Here is an 11,793-nt window from a genome sequence, read left to right on the forward strand (position 1 = left end):
ATTCTACAAGCAGCTGACTCCTGATGCCTCGCCAAGCTCCATGCAGCTGATTCTTTGCTCCTAGAATTCACCCCCAGAGAGTGCTCCAGGTCTCACTTCGGCACCCTCAGATAGTGTTCCAAGCCCCCTCTTTTTTGGATGTGTGTTTGTAAGGGCATGCCAACAGTCATGCCTTTGGGAGAGGAACTACCGTCACAAATTCAGCCCCTTTGCGCTCCTGTAGCAGGTTCAGTGTAGAGATGCCACGCCCTCCGGGAGTACATTGCTAATTAGCCACAGCTGCAACTTGTTTAGGGGTAATGCTGGGGCCTTTGAATTAGACTCTGATTCTGTCTGTCAGTTTGCTTTAGCCTTTGTCTTACTTTTGTTTTGTTTGTTTGTTTACTTCTGTTAGATCTTGTTAGTTACTGTTGTTAATTTTGTAGTTAATGTCTGTTTGTCTCGTTCATACCTTGTTTAGTTTTGTTCATGTTTATCTTAGTCTAGTTCTTGTTTAAATTTGTTCATGTTTGTTTCGTGATTCTGTTTTGTCCCATGTTGTTAGCGTTAGCTTAACTTAGGGTTAAGATTTCATGTGTTTAGCATTAGCATTTAGCTTAGATCATGTTAGTGTGTCTTGTGTTATTCCAACTTGTCTTGTGTAATCCTGTCGTGTCTTTTGTTGTAATTAAACTCATTGTAAAACATCTCTGTGTGTGTGTCCACCACTTGTCTAGTCTAGCCCTAAATCGTTACATATCCATCCTCTTTGGGTGGCCCAAAGGATAAGTTTTAGTTCAGGCTGTGGTAGTAATAAGTCTAATAGTAACCTCTGGACATTTTAAATGCAGACACAGCAGATTCCATTATATCCAGCAGTATTGGCATTGTTAACTCCACCAAAGCCGGTCCCAAGCCCGGATGTAAAAGGAGGAGGGTTGGGCATCGGGCCAGCTACCTGACCTCGTAAAAAGGAAGACTCTGAACTCTGATCTTAACCTCCGCTGCCTTGCAGCTATACCTATCTTCAGGAAAGCCTTCAGGAGTAAACCTCGAAGAAAAATCCAGAGCTGGAGACCCTAAGGCAGTTCAAGGTTGTTACAACAACGCTGTTGCAACACCTGCGATGGCTCTGGAACCACGTGTACTGGCACTGCCTTTCCAATGGACTATTTCAGTGCCGTGGCAAAGGGGGGACCTACTGCATGGGTAACAGTTTGTCTGTCATATCTTAATACCCAGGCTTTGTGCACTGGAGAGGATACTCCAGCTATGCTTTACAGAATAGACACAACACAAAAAGAAGCAGTTTACCGGTTAAGTCCAGTGCTTGATTGGTGTAGAGCTGGACGCCACAGGCTACTTTCGATGGTGGGAAAGATCATCGCATCTTATTGGGCAGCTACCGCCTGCCTCAAGCTGGTTGGTGCTGCCCCGCCATGGTCCGCTTACCTCACAGGGTGCGTGGGGTGTAGGGCACAATCCGACAAGCGGATCGACAACTTTGCACCATTCGACAGAAAGAAGAAACAGCACAAATCCTCAGCATTAAAGCTGGGCACATGGAACATTAAAACAATGACACCAGGCTACTCTGATGACTTGGAAGCAGTGCATGATGCTTGTAAGACAGCAGTCATTGACAAGGAACTGAACAGACTGCATATGGACATGGTTGCTCTTCAAGAGACCAGACTTCCAAGATCAGGATCTGTGAGGGAAAGAAATTTCTGCTGGAAATGTCCAGAGAACATGGAGTAGGGTTTGCTGTCAGAAACAGCTTGCTAGGATCCATCACCCTATCCACCAAGGGTACTGAGCGCATCCTGTCTCTCCAGCTCCATACCTCAACAGGACCAGTCAGCTTAATTAGTGCCTATGCGCCAACTCTAACATCCCCCGTAGAAATCAAAGACAAGTTGTATGACGATCTGAACACCACCGTTAAGAACATTCCTCAAGATGAACCTCTTTTCACCTGTCTGGGCCGGTTTGGCATAGGCAAAATGTATGAAAACGGGCAACGCTTGCTGGAATTCTGCTCCCATCAAGGACTCTGTATCAGCAACACATCAACACAAAGCCCCAACACAAAAGGAAGGCAGGCCTTTTGTTGATGCCAGCAGGTTTCCCTCAGAACCATTTCGGGGTAAAACAACAGAAAATGTAGTTAAAAATGTAAAATGTGAGTTGAGTAAAATATCAGTTTCACATAGAGTATTAGACTCCGCCAGCCCTAATTATTACAGCATAACTAAAAGGCTTTCACAGGACATCAGCGCCCACCTTCCCACCGTCATCAAACCTGAGTGATCGGACAGGAGAGGCAGAACAACAGCAACCCAACATCCCTGATCACCACAAGTTTCTATGACCAAGAACCCCCAAGCTCTGCGCCTTTGTATATACTAATCAAAAGCCTGAGAAAATAAATATGTTTTCAGTCTAGACTTAAACATTGAGACTGTGTCCAAATCCCGAACAGAGGCAAGAAGATTATTCCAAAGTTGTGGAGCTTTGAAAGAAAATGCTCTTCCACCAGCCATGGTCTTTTTAATTCTAGGAACTATGAGTAACCCTGCATCTTGTGAGCGAAGTGGACGCGCTGGGTTGTAGTGGGTATGTAAGCTCACTCAGATACTGTGGAGCCAGACCATGTAGCGCTTTATAAGTTAGTAAAAGTATTTTGTAATCAATGCGGAATTTAACTGGCAGCCAGTGTATAGATGATAGAACAGGAGTAATATGTTCAAATTTTCTAGTTCTGGTTAGCATTTGAGCTGCTGCATTTTGAACTAACTGGAGTTTGTTTATGGATCTACCAGAGCATCCAGTTAGAAGAGCATTACAATAATCTAACCGAGATGTTATAAACGCATGGATCAGTTTTTCAGCGTCATTAACAGATAGTATATTTCTTATTTTAGAGATTAAATTACACAAATGATAGAAAGTAACTCTAGTAATATTATTGATGTGTGTATCAAAGGAGAGATCTGAATCTATTGTGACACCTAAGTTTTTCACATCTGGGCTGGGAGTAACAGAGAAAGTGTTTAGGTTTAGCACCAGGTTAGACAATTTGTCTCTTGCAGCTTTAGATTCAACAAGTAAAAGCTCTGTTTTATCTGAATTAAGTAAAAGAAAGTTACACGACATCCAGTTTATGTCATTTACACAATCTTCTATCTTACTGATTGTGTTAGTGTGATTTGCTTTGGCTGATGAATGACTGCATCTCCAGTGACCCATCTGTTAAACTCTTGAAGTTTGCAGATGATACCACAATAATTGGTCTGATTCGTGACGGAGATGACCAGCTGGTGCATTGGTGCAGTCAGAACATCCTGGAGCTGTAGAGATGACAGTGGACTTCAGGAGACACTCACCAGCACTGCTCTTACTCACAATTTCCAGCAGTCCTGTTTCAACTGTGGAGTCCTTCAAGTGTTTGGGAACTATCATTTCCCAGGACCTGAAGTGGGAGTATAACATCAATTCCATTCTCAAGAAAGCCCAACAGAGAATGCTCTTCCTGCAGAACATGCGAAATAGAATGCTGCAATAGAATCAGTTCTGTGCACTTCCATCACAGTCTGGTTTGGAGCAGCCACAATACAACACAGAAACAGACTGCAGTGACAAATAAAGTCAGCTGAGAAAATCGTTGGTGCTCCTCTGCCCCCTCTCCTGGACTTGTACTCTTCAAGGACCAAGAGACTGGCAGTGAAAATTATTACTGACTCCTCACACCCTGGCCATAACTTCATTCAACTCCACCCCTCCGGCAGGCACTACAGGTCAATCCACACTAAAACCACCAGATTCGAGAGCAGTTTCTTCCCACAAACCATCTCCCTTCTAAATAAATAAATGACTGACAATACAAACGTAAGCGTGGCAATATTCATCTGCTGCCAATTGACTACACTTTGTAGTAAAGTACACATGCTGTGCAAACTTTATATTGCCTGTATATAGTCTTATAGTTTGTATATTTTTGTGTTTAATGTTTATTGCATACATTGCTTGTATACTGTGTTAATACTAGAGAGATACCATCAGCCGGAACCAAATTTGTTGTGTGTATCCACATACTTGGCCAATAAATCTGATTCTGATTTATATAAATATAAACAAAAAAAGTTGGGATAGCATGAAAAATGCAAATAATAATAAACACAGAGTTTCTTACATTTACTTGGGCAGCACGGTGGCTAAGTGGGTAGCACTGTCCTGGGTTCGGTCCCCAGTTGGGCCGGTCCAGGTCTTTCTGTGTGGAGTTTGCAGCTTCTCCCTGTGTGGGAGCCCCCGTTTACCTCACACAGTCCAAAGACGTGCAAGTGAGGTGAATTGAAGATACACAATTGTCCATGACTGACGTGAACTGATGAATCTTGTGTATTGAGTAACTACAGTTAATGTCATGAATGTAACCAAAGTGTAAAACATGACGTTAAAATCCTAATAAACAAACAAACACAGTTTCTTACATTTACTTTGATTTTTGTTTGATGTCAGACAGGATGAACCTGATATATTTAATCTTTTATCTGCTCAACTTCATTTTATTTATTAATAAACATCCATTCCTGCATTTTCATTTTCCTGCAACACATTCCAAAAAAAGTTGGGACAGTAAAGCATTTACCACTTTGTAATGTTGTCGTTCCCTTTCAACACTTAAAAGATGTTTTGGCACCGAGGAGACCAAGTAATTTAGTGTTTCAGCTTTTATTTTGTCTCATTCTTCCTGCAAATGCATCTTAAGATGTGCAGCAGTACAGGGGGTCGTTGTTATCAAAATTTTTTATTTATTTTATTTTTACAACTTCATTGGGGACAGGTCAGGACTGCAGGCAGGCCAGTCCAGTACCCAGACCCTCTTCTTCCACAGTCACACCTTTGTAATGTGTGCAGCACCTGGAAAAGACGACGTCTTGAAGGCAGCACATGTTGCTCTAAGATCTTAATGTACTTTTCTGCATTAATGCTGCATCACAGAAGTGTTAATGAGCTTTACCAAGGGCACTGACACGCCCCAGACCATGACAGACCCTGGCTTTTGGACTTGTTGCTGATAACAGTCTGGATGGTCCTTTTTGTCTTTGGTTCAGAGCACACAGTGTCTATTATTTTTTTCTTTTTCACTGTAGAGAGAAAAATGTGCAAATCACAAAATAACATTTCAATCATTTTCTCACACATTTGTGGACAAACTGGATCCTCTGATCATCTTTACTCATCAAAGACCTGGATGCTGCTAATTATACCAAACCATGATTACAATCATCTGTTAACATCACATCATTATTTAGTTTTGTCATCTTATTACTAGCACTAAATTGCCCCTGTCCCAACTTTTTTTGGAATGTGTCGCAGACCTAAAATGCAGGAATGAATGTTTATTAATACCTGAAATGAAGTTGAGCAGACAAAACAAAATATCTCTGTCTGCAATCAAATAAAAGTCAAAGTAAATGTAAAGAACACTGTGGAAATATTTGCTTTTTCCACATTGTCCCAACTGTTTTCTGATTTTAAGGTGAATTCAGTATTCTTCATTTCTTAAATCTTTAGTTGTATATTAGTGTAAACCTGTCAATCCTAAGAGTAACCAGAGTCAACGTTTTTTTTTTATGTCTTCTATTATTTCAGTACCAGAAGGAGTGCCCTCATTACCAGTGTTGAACTTGGTGCTATGCGGATGTGATGAATCACTGAAAGCTGCTGTATCAGAGCTCATACTGCCTCAGAGAGAGCAGAGATCAGATTCCAGATCAGTGTGTATGATGAGGACGGGGGAAGTGTGTGGATACCAGCTCACCCTGGTGGAGATACCAGCTCTCTACAACACTCAGCTCTCAGAAAAAGTGATGTGTGAGACTCTCCACAGTGTTTTACGCTGTGATCCTGGAGTCCATGCTTTTTTCATTATTGTTCCTGAGGGCAGATTAACTGATGAAGATAAAGCAGAAATAGAAACGATTCAGAGACACTTCAGCTCCAGAATCAACAACTACACCATATTTCTAATTAATCAACAATCCCAGAGGAAGAAGATGGACGAGGCTGTAATAAATTCCTGTGAAGGACGATATAAATTGATCAGTGCCAAAACAGACGCATCAGAGTTATTTATACATGTAAATAAGCTTCTTACACAAAATAAAAATAGTCACTATACAATGACCATGTACCTTGAAGCTCAGTTTGAAACACAGTTGAAGTAAAAAAGAGAAAATGAAGCTCTACAACAACAGATAACTGAACTGAAGATGAACAGGAATCAAAAACAAGGTAAAATACTTATTCTTTTATAATAATCATCAGTAATCCATGTTTTAGGAGAAACTGCAAACAGACAGAGATAACTTGGAAGTAAAAACACAAGGACCAGTACTAAGCCATAAATATATTGTGTTTTAAATACAGTTAAAACTCAAGTTTAAGAGATCACTGCTTTACTTTATATTTCAAAATATGACAGATCAATATTTGAGTGAATTGCTTCGAACTTTTCTAAAAATGCAACAAATATATGTCATTTGTTAAATCACTTGAATTTATATTTAACTGATAACAGTACAAAAACATTGTGCAGTACAACAACAATGTTTTTGCTGATAAACCTAAGTGTTAAGTTATCCGAAAGATAAAAAAGAAGAAGCAAAAGTATTTACATAAGCATTTGACTCATCTGACCACAGCACGTTCCCACTGTTTTTTGGCCAAACTGAGATAAACTTTCACTTTTTGAAAGTAAACTAATACTATATCTAAATTCAAATGTTTTCATAGTTCATATTTTAAAAGTTTATGGACTTTTCTCTTTTTGTACAGATCCATCTAGTCCTGATGTTCTCAGAATTGTGCTGCTGGGGATGACTGGAGTTGGGAAAAGTGCAACAGGAAACACCATCTTAGGAAATGAAATATTTATTGAAGACAGTTCATTTGAATCAGTTACCACTTTTTGTCAGAAAGAGACGTGTGAGTTTAATGGGAGGCTGATTACTGTGATTGATACTCCAGGACTGTTTGATAGGAAGGTTTCTAATGTAGAGATCACTAAAGAGATTGCCAAGTGTATCTCCATGGCTGCACCAGGTCCTCATGTGTTCCTGTTGGTACTGAAAATAGGACGCTTTACTCAAGAGGAACAGGATACAGTGAATTTAATCAAAGATACATTTGGAGAGAAATCTAGAATGTACACTATGGTGCTCTTCACTGGTGGTGATGGGCTAAAAAAACATACAATTGAACAGCATATAGAGAAAGCTAGTTCAGACATTAAAAAACTTTTGTTTGAGTTTGGTAACAGGTATCATGTCTTTAACAACAATAACAGAAGCAGCAACACTCAGGTTTGTGCTCTCGTTGACAAAATTGACTCCATGGTGAGAGTGAATAATAGAAGCTGCTACACAAATGAGATGTTCCAGCAGGTGGAGAAAGCAATAAAGGAAAACCAGGAGAGAATCCTGAAGGAGAAAGAGGAGCAGATAGAGCGAGAGAAAGAAGAACTAAAAGCTAAATATGAAGCTGAAATGGAGAACATAAAGAAAATGATGCAGGAACAAAAACAACAACAAGAAGCAGAAAGTAGAAGAAAAGATGAAGAGTTTAAAGTAAGAGAGGAACAGATAAAAACAGAGTTGGCAGAAAGAGAACAGATAATGCGAGAAGATTTCAGGAAAAGAAAAGAAGAAGACGATTTAAAGATGAATAAGTGGATAGAACAAATAAATCAAGAAAGAGAGGAGAACAGAAAACAGTGGGAGAAGCAAAGAGAAGAAGATCAGAAACTGAGAGATGAGAAGGAGGAAGAAGAAAGAAAGAGGAGAGAACAAGAATGGATTGAGAAGAAGAAAGAAGAGAAAGAAAAGTTTGAGAGGGAAAAAGAAGTGCTGAAAAGAAATGAAGAAGAAGCTTTAAAGAAGTTACAACAGGAGAATGAACAGAGAGCAGCAGAGAAAGAGAAGAAAAGAAAAGATTTAGAAGAGAAAATAAAACATGCAGAGGAAAGTAAAAAGAAGGAACTAGTGGAACAGTTATCTCAACTACAAGAGTCAGAAAGAAGGTTGAAGGAGGAGAAGAAAAGACGAGATGAACAGCAGAAGGACTGGAAAAAGTGCATTCAAAGAATGGAGGAACAGTGGGATTTAGAGCAGTGTGTAAAGCAATTGCAGTATGAATGGGAAAAGCTGAAAGAAGAAGAGGAAAGAGAATTAAAAGAAAATGAGAGAAAAGAGAAAGAAGAAGAAGAAAAGAAAAGACTAGAGAAAGAGGCAAATGAAAAGATACAAAAGATGAAGGAACAGCTGGAAGCAGAAAGACTGAAAGATGAACAAGAGAGAAAAGAAAAAGATGAAAAGCACAAACAGGAAATGGAAAATAAACTTCGAGAGCAGCAGAAAGATTTTAGAAAAGAGAAAGAAAATGAAGAGAGGATTCGCAGTGAGATAGAGCAGATGAATTTGGCCTTTGTTAAAAAGCAACACACCAAAGAGCTGAAGAATCTGAAGAAACAAACTGAACGAGAAACAAGAAAAAAAGCAGAGGAAGAATTTAATGCTAAACTGGATGAGAAAGTTAAAGAAGCAAATGATTATGGTTTGGAATGGGGTTTGCAATGGGGTTTGCAACGGGGTTTTGAACAGGGTTTTGAGGCGGGCCGTGCAAAAGTAGAGTCAAAAAGAACATTGCCGGGCAGAAGTGTAGATTCATTAATCAATTTCGTTTGTGGGTCAGATTTATTTACTAAAATTAATTAATGCATAAATTAAACTACACACTCAGGTGGCACAGTGTTTAAATCTCAGCAGTGCTACTGGCCAGCCGGGCATCTACACAGACATAATTGGCTATCTTTTGGGTTTAGAGATAATTCTCTGGGGGATTGGTACCATGTTCAGGGTGTTTGTGCCTTGCACCAGATGTTTGTGGGTGAACCAAACCCACCATGACCCTGACCAGGATAAAGCTGTTTGAGAAAGGAAAAGTGGTGTGGGAATTTAAAGACTGACATTTTTTAGGATTTGAGCGAAACAGAAGAGGCTCATTAACACCTTCTGTTCAGGTTAAAGCCAAATGCTAAACTTAAATGTTCAGTATAAGAATCTTAATGTTAGCTTTGGCGGGAACATGCTGCACCTCGAACATTCTTTTAAAAGCAATTCTGCAAATGTTTCTTTTCTTTCACCTTTTTCACTTTAGGCTGCAGATTTTATTTGGTTTTATTTTTTAATTTATTCAGTAAATGTATTGTTTAATTTGTATTTTTTGGATCTTTAGTTGCAGTATTGTTCTGCTCCATTTAAGCCTCTGAAGAGGTTAAGAATTTAATAATAATATTAAATATATATGTCACAGGGGTGAAATTGGTGTTTGTCGTATTGAGACTCTCTCCCTAATTAATGACTGCTTTGCTTTCGTAACGAGGTTTGATGGACAGCGACGGCGGCCGATCGCGATTGTGCTCCATGAACTGAGCGGCCAATGGGAATGGTCGGGAGGTGGGGCTAACCTTTTTGTTTTGAATAAAGACACAGCGAGACGCACCGGAAGAAAAGTGGGGGAAGAGACGGGAAAGAGGAAAAGAAGCCAGGAAGAGAGAGGAGCGGGTTGGCCGTGGCAGCGGCTCCGCTGCTCGGAGCGTGACCAGACTGATCAGATCTGGCCATACAGTGACCGAGGAGCAGGGCAGTGAAGCAGTGTTAAGTTGGTGACTTGAGCCGTGGACGGAGCTTCAGGATCGGTGTGGAGGCGACCCGGAGCCACGAGTGACCGGTGTGCGTGCAAGACGAAAGGGTCGAGACGCACCGGAAGAGCAGCGTGGGGAAGCTGCACCGGAGGCTGCTGTCGTGCTGTATTCCACCCAGGCCTCTGTCATGTTCACTGTGCTACAGTACTGCTTGTTGTCACTTTTTCATTTCAAAATTCTCCAAACATTCTCTATTAGGAACAGGTCAGGACTGCAGGCAGGCCAGTCGAGTACCCATACCCTTTTCTTCTGCAGCCATGCCTTTGTAATGTGTGCAGCAGGTGGTTTTGCATTGTCTTGTAAAAAAATGCTGGACGTCCCTGGAATAGATGACATTTTGAATTTCTACTACAAAAATACCTGGAATACTAATTTGTCTGAGTACAGTACACATTCCTGCTGTGTGATGGTCCATCCGAGATACCTCAGAGCCCAGAGAAGTCGCTTCTGGACATGGTTAACTTAAGGCTTCTTTTTGTACAGTAAAGTGTTAAGTGCCATTTGTGAAGTAACTGTATTGTAGAGCTTGACAAAGGTAAATGTGGTTTTTTTTAATCCCCTACTATCCTTTTTCTGATTTGGGATTGTAGTTCAGCCTTAGGAATACAAAACAAGAGCTGGACAGTGAGGGTTATCACATAAAGAAAATAGCTAATTTCTGAAGCCAATGGAAATCCAAATATACTATATATATATATATATATATATATACAGTGTATCACAAAAGTGAGTACACCCCTCACATTTCTGCAGATATTTAAGTATATCTTTTCATGGGACAACACTGACAAAATGACACTTTGACACAATGAAAAGTAGTCTGTGTGCAGCTTATATAACAGTGTAAATTTATTCTTCCCTCAAAATAACTCAATATACAGCCATTAATGTCTAAACCACCGGCAACAAAAGTGAGTACACCCCTTAGTGAAAGTTCCTGAAGTGTCAATATTTTGTGTGGCCACCATTATTTCCCAGAACTGCTTTAACTCTCCTGGGCATGGAGTTTACCAGAGCTTCACAGGTTGCCACTGGAGTGCTTTTCCACTCCTCCATGATGACATCACAGAGCTGGCGGATATTCGAGACTTTGCGCTCCTCCACCTTCCGCTTGAGGATGCCCCAAAGATGTTCTATTGGGTTTAGGTCTGGAGACATGCTTGGCCAGTCCATCACCTTTACCGTCAGCCTCTTCAATAAAGCAGTGGCCGTCTTAGAGGTGTGTTTGGGGTCATTATCATGCTGGAACACTGCCCTGCGACCCAGTTTCCGGAGGGAGGGGATCATGCTCTGCTTCAGTATTTCACAGTACATATTGGAGTTCATGTGTCCCTCAATGAAATGTAACTCCCCAACACCTGCTGCACTCATGCAGCCCCAGACCATGGCATTCCCACCACCATGCTTGACTGTAGGCATGACACACTTATCTTTGTACTCCTCACCTGATTGCCGCCACACATGCTTGAGACCATCTGAACCAAACAAATTAATCTTGGTCTCATCAGACCATAGGACATGGTTCCAGTAATCCATGTCCTTTGTTGACATGTCTTCAGCAAACTGTTTGCGGGCTTTCTTGTGTAGAGACTTCAGAAGAGGCTTCCTTCTGGGGTGACAGCCATGCAGACCAATTTGATGTAGTGTGCGGCGTATGGTCTGAGCACTGACAGGCTGACCCCCCGCCTTTTCAATCTCTGCAGCAATGCTGACAGCACTCCTGCGCCTATCTTTCAAAGACAGCAGTTGGATGTGACGCTGAGCACGTGCACTCAGCTTCTTTGGACGACCAACGCGAGGTCTGTTCTGAGTGGACCCTGCTCTTTGAAAACGCTGGATGATCTTGGCCACTGTGCTGCAGCTCAGTTTCAGGGTGTTGGCAATCTTCTTGTAGCCTTGGCCATCTTCATGTAGCGCAACAATTCGTCTTTTAAGATCCTCAGAGAGTTCTTTGCCATGAGGTGCCATGTTGGAACTTTCAATGACCAGTATGAGAGAGTGTGAGAGCTGTACTACTAAATTGAACACACCTGCTCCCTATGCAC

General features: G+C 41.0%; 1 protein-coding gene across 1 annotated transcript; it reads left to right on the forward strand.

Annotated features, from left to right (window-relative positions):
- The first annotated feature begins 6,229 nt into the window (after positions 1–6,229).
- Positions 6,230–8,928, forward strand: LOC134335448 (golgin subfamily A member 6-like protein 26). Its single transcript, XM_063017975.1, has 2 exons — positions 6,230–6,279; positions 6,823–8,928. The coding sequence occupies exons 1-2, from the start codon at positions 6,258–6,260 to the stop codon at positions 8,757–8,759; spliced, it is 1,959 nt and encodes a 652-aa protein (XP_062874045.1). The 5' UTR covers positions 6,230–6,257; the 3' UTR covers positions 8,760–8,928.
- The last annotated feature ends 2,865 nt before the right edge of the window (positions 8,929–11,793 follow it).

The sequence above is a fragment of the Trichomycterus rosablanca genome, chromosome 2 (assembly GCF_030014385.1).
Source record: "Trichomycterus rosablanca isolate fTriRos1 chromosome 2, fTriRos1.hap1, whole genome shotgun sequence".
In the NCBI taxonomy this organism is placed as follows: Eukaryota; Metazoa; Chordata; class Actinopteri; order Siluriformes; family Trichomycteridae; genus Trichomycterus; species Trichomycterus rosablanca.

Excerpts from the sequence above, each read along its gene's own strand:
- LOC134335448 (XM_063017975.1), top strand. The coding sequence starts at position 6,258 with ATGAACAGGAATCAAAAACAAG. Across the intron at positions 6,280-6,822 it reads GAACAGGAATCAAAAACAAG|ATCCATCTAGTCCTGATGTT; the intron begins GTAAAATACTTA and ends CTTTTTGTACAG.